Raw genomic sequence first — 21,794 nt, forward strand, 5'->3', positions numbered from 1 at the left:
TTTTAATTATGTTGTAGCGGCGCCTGCTAGCGCACGCAGATATCGAACCCGGCGTTCGGAAGCCGCGGTCATGTGACTAGGGAGGGGCTGTTGTTTTCGCGCGGTTTTTCCTTTGCGCGTGGCAGTTCAGCGATCGATGTGGCCAGACGTGTCTGATTAACCTGTATGCTGCAACATGATCTTTCGAATAAAGTTACATTGAAAACTCCAGTAGTCGTTTCTCAGACCGCTAAAATGTTTAATTTAATGAATTAGTGCTGAAAACATTCCTTTAATTCCCATATTTTGTTTATTATATTTAATAATTAATTCTAAATGTATATTTTTTAATAATTTCAAAGAAAATGTGTTTAGTGTCTACTTTTATCAGCTTACTTTTCTTTAGATTCCATCCTTTCCAAACTAATTTATATGCCATTTAGTGCCATGAACTCCACTTCACCTAATTAAGACAAAAGCTGTCATTCAATACTCATGATGGAAAGAGGTGGTAGCTGGGCTGATTTCCAGCCTTTTCTATTTTATTTAAGATTGGCACTGTTTTATTTTATATCTGAACAGATTAATTGGGACAAGGTTACTTTTGAAGCATTGTGACGTTACAATGATGCAGCAATCTTTTACTGATAAATGAGAAATAAAAGTAGGTCAGACAGTTTCTAATTCCAATAAATCTGTAAAACATTTTACATCCACGGCCACAGGGCCTGAAAATAATAAAATTGCATGGGCTGATAACAATTGCATTCAGAAGCAGTATAGAGGAAGAAAAGAAAATATTATTAATTTTGCTTCAGCATCAAAACTAGGAATGATAAATACAATGGAGACAATAAAGTAGATATAAACACAAAAAGGTGGAGTAACTCAGCGGGACAGGCAGCATTTCTGGAGAGAAGGAATGGGTGACGTTTCGGGTCGAGACCCTGCTTCAGACTCAATAAAGTGGAGCAGTTATAGATAGCACCCATCTCCTGCTCCCCTTTCTCTGTTGAACTTTTCTTTCAGCAATATCTACAGTAATCCACATTTGGTATCTCCTAAAGAGGGTTGTCTGGTAACACACTCATTAAGCACATTGGAACATCGAGGCATCTCTCGGTGAAAACAGAAATCACCACTGTCTCTAGTGTGCCAGCACAGCTTTTACCCATTTGAGGAAAAGAGTGCTTAAAGATCAAGTACTCTAGCTGAGCATCAAACACTAGGCAGTGGCGATATCTACCCTTCTGAATGCTTTATAGATGGGGAAAACCTATGGCACTGGCCATCTATTCTATTATTGCAGACACCCTCAAATTCACTGATAGGATGTGAACAAATATGTGTCCTCGCCCAGACTAACATCTCCAAGCATTGTGGTACGTATTCCACACAGCTGGTTTAAATGGAGAAATGACATAATTCACAGACTCCCAAAACATCCAACTCCAAGTTCAACCACAGTAAAATGTTACCTGGAGGACAGAGGAAACACTTCAAGGAGATTCTCAAACACTTGGTGAAATAAAAATCCCAACCGACTCATGAATTCCTTTTTGGCGCCTTTGAGAGGGGGGCGGGTTTAAAATGCCGTTTTCTCCAGGCTGTTCAAATCGATGTTGGTCAGCCTGTTTAGTAGCTAAAGAAAAATCGCTCCGACATTCGTTCTCTGCAGTTATTTTTTAACATCGCTGGATAATTTAATCGTTAGAGTAAATTAAAAATCATCTTCTAAAACCGTGAACGCTGACAATGGGACGGATCTCACGTAGGGGACAAGGCAAGGTATGCCGTTTATTTTTACATAAAAAAGTGCTTCTTAAGATGCCTTTAATCAAAATTTTAAGTTGCGAGAAGGTGACTTGGGGCCCATCCGAACCGGCAGTATTTTTCCTGCCGACATGGGGTTCAAATTCACCGCAACCGCAACGTTCCAAACCATCGCGTTCCACAAAATCCCACTCGCAAGATGATTTAAATGGCCATTAATTTACAGGAATTAAACACTAAATAAATTCCTTCCATTTGGCCTATAAATTAATGACAATGAGATTTAAAAATCATGTTATATTATGAATTCTTGTGTGAATGTTATTTGGACACTTAAGCTATTTAAAAATGTTAATCTTTTCTTAAGAAATGGATAGATGTTTAGATCTAGTAATTGCATTTTGTAATTAGCTACAATTGGGTAACTAACTAATTATATGCTTTAATTTCAGGTCATCCAAGTAAGATTGTTTAATATTTGTTTCAGAATGCTTCAATCTACAATAACTGAACATTTCTTTCAGTTCTCTTAATTTTAAAGAAAGTTATGGGCTTTTGATTGTCCTTGATCACAGCTTTTGTGTTAAGTCAATGGAAAAGCAATAGGGAACAAGATGCTAATTTCCGAGTATGAAAATGGCCATAACCTTTTTAATACTGAAGATATGAAAATGAATTCGGTGTCAAATGAAAATTCTTTTTATGCTTTATCTGATGGGATAAATTACAGACTTGATTTTTTAAATCTCATACATTTGTAACATTGCTACATATGGGACAAACCAATTTAGCCCAATATATGGGATGTCCTGTGTAACACGGGACAGTTGACAACCCTATAGAGGCAGGTGACTGACAAACAGAGGCAGGGAAAAAAACCAGATGGAGCCAGGTGAAGAGAGCTACTCATATAAGTTGTGTTGGAAGGTACTGCAGATACTAGTTTAAACCAAAGATATAGGCTCTTTGGTTTAAACCGTAGACACAAAAAGCTGGAGTAACTCAGTGGGACAGGCAGCATCTCTGTAGAGGATCGAGTCTCGAATCTCGACCCGAAACGTCTGCAGTGATGCTGCCTGTCCCGCTGAGTTACTCCAGCTTTTTGTGTCTATCTACTCTTATAAGTTGACAGATATTACACAATCAATAAAATGTAAAATAGAAAGAATAAAGCTGTTGTGTAATAAATAGAACTACTAAAAAAAGTAGGAAGCTCGGAAAGGATCAAACTTGCCGTCCATTGAGGTGAGTGAGGAGAAGCCTGACATGGAGGTGTGTGAGAGGCCTGACATGGAGGTGAGTGAGGAGAGGCCTGACACGGAGGTGTGTGAGAGGCCTGACATGGAGGTGTGTGAGGAGAGGCATGACACGGAGGTGAGTGAGGAGAGGCCTGACATGGAGGTGAGTGAGGAGAGGCCTGACATGGAGGTGAGTGAGGAGAGGCCTGACATGGAGGTGAGTGAGGAGAGGCATGACACGGAGGTGAGTGAGGAGAGGCCTGACATGGAGGTGAGTGAGGAGAGGCCTGACATGGAGGTGAGTGAGGAGAGGCATGACACGGAGGTGAGTGAGGAGAGGCCTGACATGGAGGTGAGTGAGGAGAGGCCTGACATGGAGGTGTGTGAGGAGAGGCATGACATGGAGGTGAGTGAGGAGAGGCCTGACATGGAGGTGAGTGAGGAGAGGCATGACACGGAGGTGAGTGAGGAGAGGCCTGACATGGAGGTGAGTGAGGAGAGGCATGACACGGAGGTGAGTGAGGAGAGGCCTGACATGGAGGTGAGTGAGAAGAGGCCTGACATGGAGGTGTGTGAGGAGAGGCCTGACATGGAGGTGAGTGAGGAGAGGCCTGACATGGAGGTGAGTGAGGAGAGGCCTGACATGGAGGTGAGTGAGGAGAGGCCTGACATTGAGGTGTGTGAGGAGAGGTCTGACATGGAGGTGAGTGAGGAGAGGCCTGACATGGAGGTGAGTGAGGAGAGGCCTGACATGGAGGTGTGTGAGGAGGACTTGGTGGGAATTCATCGGTTGAGAAGTTCACAGCAAAGTTTTGGACCAGAGATTTAGTTCACAAAGCGATTCTTCCTCTTCTTGTTCATTTATGTAACGTTCAACCTTATTGGCTGCATCCTACGGTAAGGACGATCGTAGGCTCTGATTGGCCGCCTGCAGAAGGCGCGCTTTGGTTGCTGAGAGGAAAGTGAAGTTTTCCGCGGCGGCGTTAAACTTAAAATCCAGGAAACCGGGTGAGGCCGTGAACCGTTTAAAGATGCCGAGGGGGAGGGGGAAGGGGAGCTGACTTGTGCATTAAAATATTGTGGTCTCCCAGTTTTCCGGAGAGATGTCTGTCATAGTAAATTTCCTCGCATTTCAGCCTAATAACTTTGTGGGGGTGTAGTGAGAAAGTGTGTCGGGGGGAGATTGTAGTTTGGCGGTGCAGGGATTTATAGCAGAAAGGTTAGAGAGGAGGTGAGTTTGCTTTTGGCCCCACGTTGTGGTGGTCTGCCAGTTCCTTTCTAAGAGGGCAGAACCTCATCTTCCATCTGGGTATAAAGGAGTCTTCGCTGCTTATGGTGTAACTTCACAACTGTAGGTAGTTCGCGTTCTTTGTCCGACAGCAGCCCATTTCTGCTGTGTTGCCTATTTGTGACCGGTATTGCGGCACAAGTGGCTACAGAACTTACCATCTCTATCCATCCATCTGCCATCCTCCCCCCACCCACCCCGACGGTAGTGGGCTGAGAGGTCTCCTTCCTGACTGAATATTTTGAACAGTTTTGTACTGATGACCGATAGACAACTTATCCATAAAGCTTTGTTTCATTTCATCACATCATTACCTTTCATTTTCCAGTAATTTAACTTTCATGAAAACTTTAATGTGATACTTGTGTAAAACAAAGTATTTTGTTGCTGTGTTCCATATTTCTTACAGCAGTTGTCATTTATTTGTTTAGGGCTGCTTTGACTTTTTTTAAAATTCTGCTTTGGCTTTATTAGCCTGATCTAATGAAAGAGCATAACTAAGTTACCTCGTGTTTATCCAACATCACAGTCATTCAAGGTTTCTGTGTTTCTAATTCTGGCCTTCTGCATCTTTTGGCCATGCCCATAGCTGCTTGCAACTAGCTTTCTGAAATTGCCTCAATTGTTTTTAACATTTGGTTCTTTTAACCATCTGTTTGTCCATGTGTGATAAGATGTGTGTGGCACAGTCCTGATTTTTTATTTTTAATTTTATAACACAGCCATGAAGTAATCTAGAATATTTTCTAGCAACAATTACTTGTATGCAATATGTAAATAACCCCGAAATGTAGTAAAATATCCCAACACTACTAAAAGAGCCAGGTAATTGTAGTTTTTTTTCATGTTTTCATTCCTCTTTGAGCAGCCCCATGAAAATGAGGATGACTTGTTTCTATTACATTTTTGTTGTTGTTGTAGGTTCTGAGGTGGCTGATGAGCAATTGTGAGAGCTGCAGAATCTTCCACAGGTGGGGCATGAATAGTCTGCCAGGGCAGGTGGCTGGGTAATTTGCACACTGATTTGTTACATATAGGACATCCATGTGTTCTTGAAGCATTCCATCAAGATCTGAATGTTCCGTCCCCATTTCAAACTATCATGGGCCAGGGATTCCCGGGAGATGGGAATGTTGCACGCTTTTCAGAGGTTTTGAGCATGTTCTTGAATCTTTTTCACTGTCTACCCGCTAAATTGGTTGCACAACAGCGCTTCAAGTAGAGTGTAGTTCATTCTACGTTGAACCACACTGTGAAAGCTGCATTCATCTTCCCATTTCCAGCACCACAAAAGGGTGCATCCACCTTGTTCTTTACACTGGCTATCTTAAACCTGTGTGTCTCACTCAGCATAGCAACAACAAAGGCAAATGTTTGAGTTCCTGAACTATGATTGCGAAGTGTGTTGCAAGCCTATCAGTATTGGGTGTGTCAATGAGGACCCTGCAATTCCAGGGCTTATTTTGATATTTTTAAACCTGTGATATATCATTTGAAAAATAGATTTTACTTGGTTTGATATGATTGAAAAAGAAATGTATTCTAGATACTAGCAATAAAGATGTGGAATCATCCTCTTAACTTGCAGGCCCTGATTATTGAGTTTCTGTTTACAGACTTATCATTTCAAAAAATGTGTGCCGCATTTAAAGAAGAAATATTAGTTTGAGTTCTCTGCTTATACTTTGCCATCTTTGCAGAGCATATCTGGAAATGTTACTCGCCGGGAGTGGTGAGGAGGGAGTAGGAATTGAGGCTAATATTGAAAAGGTTACTATTAAAGATTATTGTGTGGAATTACTTGGAGAAATAACCCAATTGATGGAACGCAATCAAGGCTGCTCTTTGGTTATTGTCTTAGTCGTAGCAAACTTGGTCCGGCTTGGAAACATTTAATGAGTACATGAATGGCCATTCTCTTATTTGTAAATAGCTTTGTTCTAATGAGCCATGGTGGGATGAGCAAAAGGAATGAATGAAAAGGGATTATAATTATGAGATGCACACAAATACAAGAAAATCGGAGTAGGAGTGGGCCCCTCGGGCCTTGAATTCAATATGATTGTGGCTGATCTAAGCTATCCTCAACTCTTCTGTGCTAGTTCTTCATAACCCTCAATTTCTCGATCTTTGAAATATTTGCCTCTCTATTTTAAATAGATATGTAAGATAGAAAGTCAGGAAAGGTAAGATACTGATAGCAAAAGATATAAAAGGTGCAGACAGATGTGGGTAGGAGAGGGAGCAAGATGGATAGAACCAGATGTAGGTGGATATCTCTATCTATCATGTAGAAAGATGTGGGTAGATATATTTTTCTATCTTGCAGAAAGATGTAGGTAGATATCTCTTTCTCTCTATCTTGTAGAAAGATGTAGATAGATTTTGCCTCCAACACTCTTGGAAGTTTGGAGAATTTGAGAGATTCCCAATGCTCTGAGAGGAAATTTCTACACATCTCAGTTTTAAATAACCAATATCATTTTTTGTACCTACATCCCATTTTGCCTTGTTTCTCCACTAATGAAAATATGTAAACATCTTCTCTGTCATGTTTTCTTAAGATCATATGGCTGAATAAGGTAATCGTTCATTATTTTGAACTCTAATAAGGAATATAAAACCAGAAAGGGAGCTGCTGATGGACTTTGGTGGGCCAGGCAGCATCTGTGGAGGGAAATGGACAGTTGAGGGTTTGGATTAAGATCCTTCATCTGGAGTAAACCAAACTGCCCAGTGCTTCTGATAGGAATTTGCTGGGTAAATCTCTTTTGGACTGTCTTCCATATTACTATATCCTTTTTTAGTTAAGGGGACTAAAGCTGTATGTAGGATAGTGAGTATAGTGTCAACAACACCCTGTAGAATTGCAACAAAGCCTGCCTATTCTTAAATTCCAATCGCTTTGTAATAAAGTGAATGTCTTTTGTCGCCTTAACTACCGTACTTGTTAGATTTAACTGCCAGTTTTTTTTTATGATTAATCCCTTAGAACACCTAGATTCCTCTGAATAGAATTAATTTGCAGTTAGAAGTGTGAGTGGGGGAGCATTTTGGCACTAGTGACCATAATTTTATTAGTCTTGAATCAGTCTGAAGACGGGTCCTGGCCCAAAACATCTTCTGTCTGTTGCCTCCACAGATTCTGCCTGACCTCCAGTTCTTTGTGTTCTGCTTATAATTCCAGTATCTGCAGTTTCTTGTTCCACAATTATATTAGGCTGATGTCAGGGAAACACTTGAGAAGTGCTCAGGCCATTAGATTAACTGACATGTTTGATTGCATGTCAGTTTGTCCTTGCTCTCTAACAGAGTGTTTTTTTTACTCTATTTTTTACTTTGCCAACTTGACTTGTATTTTATTTGCAGAGGAAAGGACAAGTTGCAATAATGAATGATCCTTTGGAAAATGGTTTGTTTGGTATCCATGACAATGATGAGTTAGAAGATGAAATCTTTCCACCGCTTCCTCCTCCATCATCACCTGGCCAACTGGGATATGGTGAAGCTTTAGCTGATGGTGGTGAGTCATGTGTTTAAAATTGAACTTGGCTTTGGAAGAGTAATACATTTATTTAAATATGAATTTGGGTAGAATATTTTTACAATACCTTAAAGTTTTTCCATCTTTGAAGTGACTATTTGGGTTCTCACAGGGTAATCTTTTTCCTGATTATTCTGGGTAATGTCATAGAGTTGACTAGAATGTCACGTTTTCTGAAGTTTTGTGCACCTTGCAAAGGAATTTAGAATTTGAGTGCAGGATGTGGTTTGGGAACTTTATTCACTGCATGCACGTGAACATTTTTTACTCTGAAGTGATGTAAATGGGTATCTGCTGCCCTTGTACAGTGCTATCATATGGCAAGCAATGTGCATTTTGTCATCACTTGAGCAGTGTTCAATTGGGATTCTGGGCCAAGATTTGTGGTACGTAATGGTGTGAGGTAGCAGTGGTGAGGAAACAGACTTAGTGTAGGAAACAAACTGGTCTTAGCAGGCAAATTGTGCACTGCTACTGCCTTTGAAAAGAGGACCAATCTTTCTGGTAGGTTGGAATCCTTAAGGATTTTCCAGACTATTACATTACCAGCTACTAGATAATGTAACCTGCCTTGTTTATTTTTATTTTTTTTTGTTCCTCCAGAAGAGGAAGCAGGAACTCAATCCAAGGAGCCTGTGGTACTCAGAAAACATGTAAAAAAACCACAGCCAAAACTGGATGCCCAGCGGTAATTGAAGCTTTGAACTGTTAACGAGGATGCTTTGTTTCCTGTAACTGCTGCTCATAAAATGCACAATCACAATAATACTTTAATAGATTTAATTCTGGTTTACTAACCAGAACCAAATTCCAAATTGTGTATTTGAAAAAAAAAATCAAAAATTCTGCAGATGTTTAAAACTATAAACCACAAAGAGAGAAATTTCTGGTAATACTCAGCAGGCCAGGTAGCATCTGTGGAGAGAGAAGTGGTTTGTTTATCAAGTAAGTAACTTTTTTTATGAAGGAAAGCACACGCTAATTTTTGAGTAGAAATCCACAACATTGGCCTGCATATCCAGATATTTGGAGACAAGGCTTTGGAATTTGTCCACTTGGAGCTCCAGAATTGTATTTTCACCTTGTGCTGTTTAGGGAACTTAGAACCTTGCTCCAAGGTTGGAAGCTGCGTTGTACAACTGGCTGTAATCAGTTTTGTTTTCAAATCCTCAATGTGCCGACACTACCTGGGAATTGGTTCTGGTTATGGACAGTGTTGCAATAGCAGGAACTTTGGACAATGGGACGTCACAGGTTTAATTTTGGGTTAGTTTACTGGGATGCTACTCCAGAAATGCTGTTGGTTGCACCTCCCCCATTATTACTCTTGAATCTTGGATTATAGTATTACGTGGGATAATTGGCCTGTGCAGACTGATGCTCGTGTACATTATTAAGAGAGTGCTGCATTGTTGGAATGATATATTTCAGGCGAGACTATGAATTGAACCATTCTGCGCGGCTGAGTGGAGAAACTCCCTCCATGGTATTCGCTGGTGTAAATTCTCAGATTATCATTAATTATCTAATAGAGCAGATAGTTCCCAGACTTGCCCAGGTTGAACAGTGTCAGCACGTCAAAGGTACATCTTTGTGGCACATTTTGGGACATATTGAGGTCACTGAGATCAGTGGAAATTCTGAAGAAGGGTCTCGATCCGAAACGTCACCCATTCCTTCTCTCCAGAGATGCTGCCTGACCCGCTGAGTTACTCCAGCATTTTGTGTCTACCTTCGATTTAAACCAGCATCTGCAGTTCTTTCCTACACACTTCTAGTCCCTTTGATCCTTTTTACTGATTTGTGCAGCATTGTAAAACACCTGGAAGTGAGGATGCTCTGTATTTTTGTAACAGAATGTGCAAAATTTGTTCTTGCACACTTATTTATTATGCCATGGAAGAAGGCCTTTTGGCCCCTCTGATGCCATGCCAACTGCCAGCAGAAAACACACTCAGTAGTATTTCTCTTGTTGCCCTATGATTTTTAGATTTATTGTCACGTGTACTGAGGTACCATGAAAAGCTGTGTTTTGCATGCTATTCAATCAGATCAGATAATACTATACATAAATCCAATCAAGTCAAACTCGAGTACAATAGAGTGAGCAATGGGGAAGATACAGAGTGCAGAATATAGTTCTCAGCATTGTAGCACCAAGTCCAATATTCACAATTGAGTAGAGGTAAAAGAAGTACTGTATATTACAGTTTATGGAAGGACTGTTCAGATAGCCTGATAACAGAGGGGAAGAAGCTCTTCCTGAGTCTGGTTGTGCAGCTTTCAAGCCTCTACCTTCTGCCAGACAGTAGGAGGAATGAATGAATGAGGTTAGATAAGTCTTTGATTATATTGGCTGCTTTTCCAAGGCATGGTGAAGTGTAAATGGTGGGAAGTCTGGTATGTGTGATGAACTGGGCTACATCTACAAGCAATTTCTTTCGGCATCTAAGGTGTGATGAAATCCGCATGTTCCCATTTACTCCCTTTTATTCATTTTGCTATTCACCGACACTAGCCATTCTGGAAGGAAAAGTGCAATGAGAGCTTGAGTGTTAGGAGACTGGTAGAGTGTACAAACACAAGTGCACCAGCAGGTAGAGTCACTGTTGGGGGGGGGGGGGGAGAAATGAAAAGGAAAAATTAAGTGCAGAAACAGCAGAAGTAAGAAAGGACGCAAAGTACTGGAGTAACAATCTGCTGAGCGACCTGCAGTGTTACTCCAGCACTTTGACCTTTTGTATATTAACCAGCATCTGCAGTTCTTTATTTCTACAATAGCAGAAGGAAATTGTGGAGAAGGGAAAACAGCAGATTAGACCAGAGTAAAGATTTTACTACATCAGGGAAATAAAGTATGGAGGCAAATTTAATTACTATGCATTTGAGAAAGTGTGGAGTGTGCTAAATAAGATGAGTGAACAGGAGTGTAAATAACCATGTAAGAATATATGTGGTGATATTAGAAACGTGGCTCTAAGGAGCAGGATTGAGCATCCTGGATATAAAGTATTCAGGAATAAATGGGAGGGTAGCACCGTTAATTGAAGAGAATGTTAGTGTTGGAGATACGGCAATGTAGAGGGGTCAGAGACGATCTGTTTTGTTATATTTAAGGAATAGTCTCTTTGATTACTAGTTCAACAACTGAACGACTGTGTCACCACCAGAAACACTTGAGTTTAATAATATTTTTCTTTTTTGTAAATTACAGGTTGACTTCAGATCGAGGATTGCCTGCTTTACGAAATTTGTTTGATAGTGTTCAATTTAAAGGCAAAGGACATGAGGTAAGAGAAAAAGAAACAGCCCCTCTACTTGAATTCACTCAAAATGCGGTTCGGAGGAAGGACTCATCCTCACCCAGGTAGGGACTGAATAAAACGGTTTCCCCCTCCCCCCCCCCCCCTATCCCACACATAAAAAGGACTAAAAGGCCTCCAAAACAAAACTTTTAACAAACTAAAAATTAAAAAAAAGGGTGAAAAACTAACGGCTGCGGGTGAGGCTGCCACATACTATGGGAATTAAGCATAAATGTAAATCAAAATGTGCAGAAATAAGCTGCTGTCAGGATCATGTTATTCATGTTTAGGGAAAATGCATTCAAGATAACCCATTTTCAGAAGCTAGAATGATAATATATTTTTGAGAACCCTTGACTATTTCATGAATATTTGAAGGGTATTCAGGAAATTTGTGTCAAATTTATACTAGGAGTCTTCAGTTGCCTCATTTTGAGCAAATGATTAACTTTTCCTTCCCCCTGTGTGAAGAGCGAAGATGTGAAGACTCTCCTGTGGCACATGGAGCATTGGGCTCACAGGCTGTACCCCAAACTACAATTTGAAGAATTCATTGGGAAAGTGGAAACCTTGGGAAATAAAAAGGAAGTTCAGGTAAACGTTTTAGTGACATTGGCTTGAGTTTCAGTGTTCTGTTCTTAATCAGATAATTGTCAAAAAATAAATTTAATAAAGTGCTTGTCAGCTATTAAACATTTATGTTTGGCGCACAACACTGGATAGAATTGCTGTAGAGGGTACTGCTGTGATTAAATCTATTCCTGGATTATGCTTGGTTATTGCTGGTTAGAATTGTAGGCTTGTTTCTATGGTGACCGTGCACAACAGATGCTTGACCTCTGTTAGCTGTTAGCATTCTACATGGTGAAACCAAAATGTATAAAAAATACCCTTTAATTAAATCTGACAATGTGCACTTTAACCACATAGGATTTTTTTCTATTACAAATCTCAAATTGTGGAGTACTGAGGCAAATAAATAAATGACGGGTCTTTGTCCCAAACATTATGGAGGGCACTGTATTTACACATTTGGGTTTCATTGGAAGTAACATGAACAAATCTGCCCTTGATCTGTGTTTATTTTGAAACTCATTAACCAGCAGGCTAACTTGTTTAGTTTTCTCTTTTGATAATGCACTGAGCATTGAAATGAGTATTAATGTTTCAAATTCATTACCTTATCAGATTCCATGAAAGGTCAACCTGAAACCTCCACAGATGTAGCACAACCTGCTATCTCCAGAACTTTGCATTTATTTCAAATGTTTAGCATTTAAATATTTTACGTTTGTGAAATGCAGAGGGACCTCTGAGTCCACACTTGTGTGATTGTGGTACAAACCTTCCTCGAACTAGAGACAACTTCTGAATGTTATTTGTCTACAAACTTGTGACTTGTTTTTGTGCTTTTGGTAATGGCTCTATGTAAACATTTTCCATTGGCAAATGTGTTAATATTCCCAATTCAATTTCACCAGCTAAATTGATATAATGTACAGTAGTTGCAGCTATTCTCAAACCCTTTGCCATTAAGGTCAAGGGAAATCTCCTTGTACATAATTTCACAAAGTCATCACCAGAATCCTGATAGGACTGTGAAGGCGAATGAACAGTCTCAGTATAGCAACCAACAGTTTCTTTGGTCTTCCGCTAGGAAAAGTATGTGAGATACACGGAAGATTCCCGACTTTCAATTTGCAGAGCAAGTCCCTACTTCCCATTAAAGTTTTGCTTTTCATGAAAATTGGATCTTGTGGCATGTGACATTAAGCAATCCAGTTGCTAGCATCATTCCTGCATTTGTTCATTTTTACTTATACTTGGACAGTATTTCTGAACTAAAATATTCATTAAGTGAAGAATGATGTCTTGTGGAGAAAAGGTGGGGTCATTAATTATTTCAGGCCAGTAACTTGCAACATTTAGTAAAATTTGAATTTGCATTTCAGACCTGTTTGAAGAAAATTCGACTTGATATACCTATAACTAATGAAGACTTTACATCGAATGAAGGCAAGTGCTTTTGTTTTCTGATTGATGTTCAAAATATTTGTAAAAGTATTGTGTCCCTTGGAAAACAACAGCACGCTATTTGGGAGCTGCCATAGAGAAAATCTAGCTTTGGTTCAAATTGTGTCTGATGCTGAAGTTTTATCTTGTACAATCACAATAATACTTTATTAGCTATGTTTTGCACCATACGAGGAATTTCATTTGCCAAGTCAGTCACACAAATAAAAAGCAATGGAACACACAAAATACATTTTAACAAAATACATTTTAACACCAAAGTGACTCCTCCATATTTCTCACGGTGATAGAAGGCGAAAAAAAGTTCAAATCTCTTCCCTTCAATGCTCTCCCGCGGTCGGGGGGCCTCGAGCCTTAGTTGACGGGGTGATCTTCACTCCCGTAGTCGGCGGCGTTTGGGCCCTCTGCATCGGGGCGACCAGCTCCTGCATCGGGGATGTCAGCTCCCCCGCACCGGCGATCGGACCCCGGGTCGGGACAGGTCTAGCCTCTGCGTCGTTGGAGCCTCTCCGAGACTGCGAGCTCTTGATGGTAAGTCTGCAGGTCGCGGTTGGAATGATCCCAGGCAAGGGATCAACTAAGATGTTAAGTCCATGCCCCGCGGTGGGGCTCGTCAGTCCGAGGCTTCCAGCTCCATTGATGGTAGGCCGGAGATGTGACCCAGAAAACAATTGTATCTCCGGCAAGGTAAGAAACTGGAAAAAAGTTTCCTTCGACACCCTCCCCCTCCCCCCCCCACATAAAACAAACCGGAGAACATTTACATAAACTTTTAACACACACTAAAAATTAAAATAAAGTCGGAAAAGCAGACAGACTGTTGGCGGGGCTGCCAATTGTGCATTGTTTGGATAATTCTCAAAGTTGTGTAATGTAAACCCAGGTTAACATCTATAATTCAGTTTTGTTTTGGATAGGGGTGGTCATGGAAAAGGGTCTGGTCATTATCTCAAATCATTTTACGAATTGCACATGAATGATGGTTCCAAGCTGCAAGGCTTGTGGTGGCTGAGTCACAGTGCCCTCCATAATGTTTGGGACAAAGACCCGTCATATATTTATTTGCCTCTGTACTCTACAATTTGAGATTTGTAATAGAAAAAATCACATGTGGATAATGTGCACGTTGTCAGATTTTATTAAAGGCAAGACAATGCCCAGGCCATAACACCCCCACCGCTGTGTTTCACAGAGGAGATGGTATGCTTTGGATCTTGGGCTGTTCCTTCTCTCCTCCATACTTTGCTCTTGCCATCACTCTAATATAAGTTAACCTTCGTCTCATCTGTCCACAAGATCTTTTTCCAGAACTGTGGTTGCTCCTTTAAGTACTTCTTGTCATACTGTAGCCTGGCCATCCTATTTTTGCAGCTAACCAGTGGTTTGCATCTTTCAGTGTTGCCTCTGAATTTCTGTTCATGAAGTCTTCTGCAGAGTGGTCATTGACAAATCCACACCTGAAGAGTGTTTCTGATCTGTCGAACAGGTGTTTGGGGATTTTTCTTTATTATAGAGAGAGTTCTTCGGTCATTAGCTGTGGAGATCTTCCTTGGCCTGCCAGTCCCTTTGTGATTAGTAAGCTCACCAGTGCTCTTTCTTAATGATGTTACAAACAGTTGATTTTGGTAAGCCGAAGGTTTGACTGATGTCTCTAACAGTTTTATTCTTGTTTCTCAGTCTCATAATGGCTTCTTTGACTTTCATTGGCACAACTTTGGCCCTCATGTTGATAAACAGCAATAACAGTTTCCAAAGCTGATGAAAAGACTAGGTGCTGAGAGCTCTCTTATACCTGCATTAAGGAGGCAATTAAACACACTTGAGCAATTACAAACACCTGTGAAGCCATGTGTCCCAAACATAATGGTGCCCTGAAATGGGGGGGACTATGTATAAACACTGCTGTAATTTCTACATGGTGAAACCAAAATGTATAAAAATGGCCTTTATTAAAATCTGACAATGTGCACTTTAACCACGTGATGTTTTTCAATTACAAATCTCAAATTGTGGAGTACCGAGGCAAATAAATAAATGGTGGGTCTTATTGAGGGCACTGTACGTGCAGCTTTTTCCACTATACTTTTAATGATGTAATGTTATTTCCTTTAAATAAGTGATAAAAGATTGTCCTTCCTGTGTAGTATGTAAAAGTGTGGTTGTTGAACTATACACATTCTCGCAATCTGACAAGAGATTATCATGCTGATTTGTATCCAATACAGTATGTTGTGCAGGATTAAACAGTAGAATAAATCTTTCCCCTCTCCCCACCCCAGTTGGGTTCCCGGAACTGGCTATATGTAAAACTTCAAGACCAGCTTAATTTTGAGTTACTTCTGGAGATTAATGGGTCTTGTCACACACTACTGTCCAGACTGGGTAAAGACAGATCTCCCCCCTGAAGGGCATCAGTCAACCTGCTTGTGTATTATTTCTCCATTAAGGAAACACTGTTGTTATTGCCTGTTCATAAAAACATTGCCGAAAGTGGTTATTTGCATGTTGACTCGGACAGCAAGGATAGAAGAGTTTTTCAAGGTGTGTGTATATACCAACCCCGATCTTCTGTGTAAATGGTAGCATGGAAGTGGGTATGTTAGCCCGAGATAGTATTATGAATGTTCACCTTTGTGCTTATAAGATCCTTTATTTACTCATCATTAAATAATGATATGGCCTTTTCTTCAATCACAATTTCTAATGGAGGATTCAATCTTTTTAATTTAAAAAAACAAGAAACAGCTTTGAATTTGACATTGGCAGCAAGTTCAATCGTGTGCAGTGAGGATCTGCTTGTTGACGTGGTCGTCTACAATGTAGAAATAAAGAACTGCAGATGCTGATTAATACACAAAAGGATCCAAAGTGCTGGAGTAACTCAGCCGATCATGCGGCATCCCTGGAGAACATGGATGTGGTTCGAAACCCATCTTCAGATCCTGAAAAGGGTCTTGACTGGAACCGTCATCTATCTATGTACTCAGAGATGCTGCCTGACCCGCTGGGTTACTCCAGCACTTTATATTCTTCTGCAATGCAATTGGGTACATGGGTGATAAGTGAGGAGTGATGGTGATATGTAGAAGAGGTTGTTGATAGAATTAAGCCCACCCAAAAATGTAATCTGTTTAAGCCGCTACATTAACTGGCTGTTAAAATGTATTTTGCATTCAAAATTGGGTAAAAATGAATAAACACCCTCCATTCTAATTGACCCAATACTCAATCAAAAGCAATCATTCCACCCATTTTGCATAGCATTTGCTGCACTCAGAATAGTTTGGTGTTTGGGCACAGTTAATAACAACAGGTCAAAGGACTTGGGACATGTGTTTTGTGCAGAAATGCTGATGACATTTCCCCACAAATTCAGGGCTATTGTTTCTCCTGCCCTTTTCCCAAACCTTATTACCGACAAAGAACTCTTTCCAATGTGCACCAGAAATCTTCACCCCACTTTCTTACATAAACAGATGAGCAGATACCAATTCATAAATTCTAAAATACTGTCCTCCCATCCAGCAATTCTCAAAAAAATAGGGATGGTCAGGGATTTTTGTTTCTTTATGGATTCCTACAGATTTAACTCCTATCTCTCTATCCACCAAAACTTGCAGTGATCCATTACTACAATTTATATTTCTCTGCTCTACTGCCAACTTTGTCTGAAGTCACTAGGTAGGTCCTGTTATCTTCCAAAGGAGGTATTAAGTAAATCCTTGAATTTTCGTGGGCTTTTTGGTCTGAGTGCATCATAGCTGAGTTAAACAGTCCTACTACATTTATACATATTCTGACTTTTGCATTTTCCTTTACTGAATGTGATAGCAAACTGCAATGGGAAATGAGTGGTGGCGTTTTGTTGCTGCCATAACAGATTAACATTTAACATTTCCTGATATCTACTTCGGTTAACATTCAGATAAAGTCATGAAGGCTTCCAGAGAATTAATTGGAGATTTGTGATAAATTGACAAGCAAAAATCCTCTGAAATAAACCGTTTGTATTTACAGTTCCGGAGAGTGAGGACAGGGTCCAAACGGATGATATTGAAACTTCATTAGATGCAATGCCCAGCCAGCCAGTTTCAAAATCAACTCCAGGCTCCAATGTACTCTCTGAGGAACAACAGCTTCAGATCGAGAGGAACAAACAGCTTGCACTTGAGAGACGACAAGCAAGACTTCAGCTGACAAATCAAACCCCCTCCAATGGTAATTATTAAGTGCTTTTTAAAATGGAATTTACTGCAGGCCACTGATTTTTGTACCAAAGGAAATGGTAGTACGGTGACCTGTTTTTACTGTTTAAAACAGGAGAAGGTAGCAGTGGGATTTACTTTTATCTTCCTTCTGTGAAGGAGGATTTCATCAGTAGCTTATGCACATGGAGGGATTGGAATTTAGTTGCCTACAAGTATGTATCCTTATCACCTGTTCTATTACACAGTGATTAAGTTGGTGCTGGAATACAATGTTATGGTCAAATGTGGTTCCTGGTGATAGGGCTTATGAAGTTGTCTGATATCTTGCAGCAATTTATGGAGCAAAATATACTTGCTGCCTAAGTTGAAGATGTGTAACTGCTTTACACAAACAGCCCTGGACCAGCACATGTATTGCTTTTTTTTTTTTTTTATGAGAAGATTTTGCTCAATAATTCTCGAAATACGGTGCATTAATTGTAAACCACATTCACTGTCGTACGATTCGATCTAAAAGAAAATTAAGTTTTACTCTTTTGCAATTTCATTAATTTCAAAGTTACTTGAACATGCTCTCCTGATTAGAGTTTAAGGTGATAAAAAGTTGATTACCTAATTAAACCATGCTGAAATTTTACGCATTGAGGGATTACGGTGTATTAGAGGTTCCATCCTGCCATTGTGACCCAGTCTGCCTCCTTATTTAAAGAGACACCTTATTTCTAAACATCACTGTGTGTGAATTAAAAAAAATATTGCCAGCTAGTTAATCTGCTCTGATTTGTAGATTTTAATTGCGACTCTTCATTTCTGTAAACTACCCCATGTTTGGTCTGTACAGCTTCGTGTGAAACTGTCTAATTTGGCAGGTGAAAATTTATCTAAATGGTTAAAAAAATGCTGAGGGATCTGGGTGCTCTAGTTCACGAATCATCAAACGCATACAGCAAGTAATTAGGAAAACTGAAAAATTTACTACAAGGAATTTAGTACAAAAAGGGAAGTCATACTTCATTTAAATGGGCCATTGGAGAGATCACAGCTTGAGCATGGGGCATGGAAATAGTCTCATTACTTGGGAGAGAATGATAAGGCTAGAAGAATGTGTGCAAAGGAGATTTACTTGATTAATACCTGGCAGACAAGCTCAGCTTGGATCTTAAATTCAGAAGAGCGAGAGGGGATGATTTAAATGTAAATGATTCTGAGGGGTCTTGGCAGGGTAGATCTGGAGAGATCTTTTGTACAAGATGTTGGGTGAGGCTACATTTGGAATATTGTGTTCAGTTTTGCTCATTCTGCTATAGGAAAGATGTGTTAAGCTGGAAAGAGTAGAGAGAAGATTTATAAGAATTTTGCCAGGACTTGAGGGTCTGAGCTCTAGGGAGAAGATGATCAGGCTAGGACTTTGTTATTTGGGCTGCAGGAGAATGAGGGGTCATCTTAGAGGTGTATAAGATCATGAAAGGAATAGATAGCAAAAACAGGAAGGCAGATTATTATCTAAATGGTGTCAAGTTGGGAAAAGGGGAAGTACAACAGGATCTGGGGGTCCCTGTTCATCAGTCAATGAAAGTAAGCATGCAGGTACAGCAGGCAGTGAAGAAAGTGAATGGCATGTTGGCCTTCATAACAAGAGGAGTTGAGTATAGGAGCAAAGAGATCCTTCTGCAGTTGTACAAGGGCCTAGTGAGACCACACCTGGAGTATTGTGTGCAGTTTTGGTCCCCAAATTTGAGGAAAGATATTCTTGCTATTGAGGGAGTGCAGCGTTGGTTCACAAGGTTAATTCCCGGGATGGCGGGACTGTCATATGCTGAGAGAATGGAGCGGCTGGGCTTGTATACTCTCGAATTTAGAAGGATGATAGGGAATCTTATTGAAACATAAGATTATTAAGGGTTTAGACACACTAGAGGCAGGAAACATGTTCCCAATGTTGGGGGAGTCCAGAACCAGGGGCCACAGTTTAAGAATAAGGGGTAAGCCATTTAGCACGGAAATGAGAAAACACTTTCACACACAGTTGTGAGTCTGTGGAATTATCTGCCTCAAAGGATGGTGGAGGCCGGTTCTCTGGATACTTTCACATGAGAGCTAGTTAGGGCTTTTCAAGAGAGAGCTAGATAGGGCTCTTAAAGATATCGGAGTCAGGGGATATGGGCAAAAGGCAGGAATGGGGTACTGATTGTGGATGATCAGCCATGATCACATTGAATGGCGGTGCTGGCTTGAATGGCCTACTCCTGCACCTAATGTCTATTGTTTAAGATGGGAGGGGAAAGATTTAATGGGAATCTGAGGAGTGACATTTTCACACAGAAGGTGGTGGGTATATGGAAAGAGCTGCCTGAGGAGATGGTTGAGGCAGTCAATATAATGGCATTTAAAATAAATTTAGGCAGGTAACATGAACAGGAGAGGTTTAGAGGTATATGAGCCAAACATGGGCAGATACGACAAGTGTGGATGGGGCAGCTTGGTCCACGTGGGCAAGTTGGACTGGAGAGCCTGCTTCGGTGTTGTTTGACTGTTATGGGGGAAATCTAGAACTGCATATTAAGTAATTCTAAAGTGCTCGTTAGCTGAGAAGTATCATTCCCAATCTCAAAGACAACTATTTGAATTAATTAGTGCCTGCAGATTATTCAGGAACATTTCCCCCATTGTATTTCAGATCAAGGAGATTCCCAGTGCCTGAGTCAGTCCATGGAGCCAAATAAAAAGATGGTACTTGATCCTGATATGTTTGAAGATGAAAATGTAAAAAGTAAAGCTTCGGAAGAGGTAACCAAAACTGCACTCTCTGAGCCACTTGGTGAATTTCAAATTCCAACAGAGATCAGTCCTGCTGTGAAAATTCCAAAAGACTTAACAGTTATAGACAAAGCAATTGACTCCTTTGAATCAACAGACAATTCTGAAACTACAGAAAGCCACTGCAGTGCAGAAAATGAACATTGATACGGACGCTTCTTCATCAGCAGCTGGAAACCTCCACAGATGACAATTAAACATGTCAGAGAGTTTTGTTTTTTGAAGTATGACATTGCAATTAGGTGAGAAGTGAAGAATTTAATGCAATGTCTGTTTTATTTGTGCAGTATTTCACAGAGACTCTGAACTGCTACAGTTGTAAAAATACTAAATCACTATATTGCAAATAGAATTTGGGAATCTAATCATGGCTGTGTTCTCACCACAGTTTTACTACTGGTGCCCAGAAATGTCACTGAAGCTAATGTCTCAAACCATGTTTCCTGGTAAGTTTGGGGAGGGTGAAATACGGTATTGATCTCCCAAAAAGATTTTCTTCCTGATATGAAACCTAGTTTTTTAAGCTTACTGTAAGATAAACCTGCTTTATTGGAAAGTTCTAGCGAACATGATGGGATTGTATGAGTACAAAAAAATTCAAACCAGCTGTAAGCACAAAACAAAACAGACTACTTATTATATTAGTTTATTTTCTAAACCATGTATGGTAACTGCAAATGAATGGTAAAACCTTGTGCCAAATGCATTAAATAAAACTTAGAATATATACATCTTGTTCAAAACAACACATCTTTACATCTTTTGCATTGTTAATTACCATATTTTGTATTTCAAATAACATCAAACTGCATTCCTATGGGTTGGTTGAATAACTGGCACCAGCCATTTAGTTCTGACTACCTTGGCATCAAATATGCTAAAAAAATTCTGTTACTATTAGTGGATTTTATTAAGATATCATAAATGGACCCAAAGTCTTGATACTTATCCCACTGAAACATCTTGAAGAGCCATTTCCTTAATTTCTTCCAACAATGAGTAGAGGCTGTTACCCTGAGTTTGACAATATTCTCTATCTTCATCTCTGATCAATGTTCTTTTTGCATGCTTTTGGGCAAGTTGTGCTTCTTCAGCAGATCTGATTACATCCCGAACCAAGTCCGTCTTTGAAGTGTGAGATGTTCCATGTGTAGGTTCAGTACCAGTCTTGGTACGAGGTTGGTTGTTGATGATGTCCAGTTTGATGGTGTCAGGATGTGACCGGGATGAGAATTCTGAGATTCTTACCTATTTGAGCACAAACGTTTACAAAAATTAAATGATATGCGTCAATTATCTTGTTTCTTGCTTATTAAAAATTGTAGAGACTAGGTTGTTGAGTTAAGACATTACTCAAATAAGCTACAGCAATGATGGCAGGAAAATGTGCACAAACTCAGTACCTGAATGTTTGAACAAGTGAACAAAATCAGCTTCCTTCAATAGGGAATGAATGTGGGCCATGCTAGGCACCCACTAAACTACACAATGGTTAATTATTAAATTGCATCATAGATTGAATCCACTGGATGGAGAGCTTGGGGTGGAGGCACAGGGTACATGGCTAAATTGAGAGGTGCTATGTGAGAGAAACAGCAAGGATGGTTG

The 21,794-nt window shown here is 40.1% G+C and overlaps 2 protein-coding genes across 6 annotated transcripts in view; one reads left to right on the top strand and one right to left on the bottom strand.

Moving 5' to 3' along the window:
* Positions 1-3,902: 3,902 nt before the first annotated feature.
* On the top strand, positions 3,903-21,482 carry tipin (TIMELESS interacting protein). 5 transcript variants are annotated; one of them, XM_033050471.1, is made up of 10 exons: positions 3,909-3,998; positions 5,001-5,103; positions 5,200-5,249; positions 7,648-7,801; positions 8,426-8,510; positions 11,037-11,112; positions 11,599-11,721; positions 13,080-13,143; positions 17,179-17,379; positions 20,047-21,482. In XM_033050471.1, the coding sequence occupies exons 4-10, from the start codon at positions 7,669-7,671 to the stop codon at positions 20,331-20,333; spliced, it is 969 nt and encodes a 322-aa protein (XP_032906362.1). In that variant the 5' UTR covers positions 3,909-3,998; positions 5,001-5,103; positions 5,200-5,249; positions 7,648-7,668; the 3' UTR covers positions 20,334-21,482. The 5 variants fall into 5 exon arrangements, with proteins under 5 accessions (XP_032906365.1, XP_032906360.1, XP_032906362.1 ...); XM_033050474.1 differs by lacking the exons at positions 5,001-5,103; positions 5,200-5,249 and having other exon boundaries at positions 3,903-3,998; positions 20,047-20,198; positions 20,229-21,482; XM_033050473.1 differs by lacking the exon at positions 5,200-5,249.
* Positions 20,817-21,794, bottom strand: part of dis3l (DIS3 like exosome 3'-5' exoribonuclease) — a 37,281-nt gene continuing 36,303 nt past the window's right edge. The window contains exon 17 of the mRNA XM_033050467.1: positions 20,817-21,434. Within this exon, the coding sequence (XP_032906358.1) occupies positions 21,132-21,434 (303 nt within the window). The 3' untranslated portion in view covers positions 20,817-21,131. The remainder of the gene's footprint in view (positions 21,435-21,794) is intronic.

This window comes from Amblyraja radiata, chromosome 34 (genome assembly GCF_010909765.2).
Source record: "Amblyraja radiata isolate CabotCenter1 chromosome 34, sAmbRad1.1.pri, whole genome shotgun sequence".
NCBI classification, from domain to species: Eukaryota; Metazoa; Chordata; class Chondrichthyes; order Rajiformes; family Rajidae; genus Amblyraja; species Amblyraja radiata.

Bases quoted from the DNA above. Each gene is read 5' to 3' on its own strand.
- tipin (XM_033050469.1), top strand. From the start codon at position 7,669: ATGAATGATCCTTTGGAAAATGGTTTGTTTGGTATCCATGACAATGAT. The intron at 11,113-11,598 runs GTAAGAGAAAAA...CCCTGTGTGAAG, and splicing joins TTAAAGGCAAAGGACATGAG to AGCGAAGATGTGAAGACTCT. The intron at 11,722-13,079 runs GTAAACGTTTTA...TTTGCATTTCAG, and splicing joins GAAATAAAAAGGAAGTTCAG to ACCTGTTTGAAGAAAATTCG.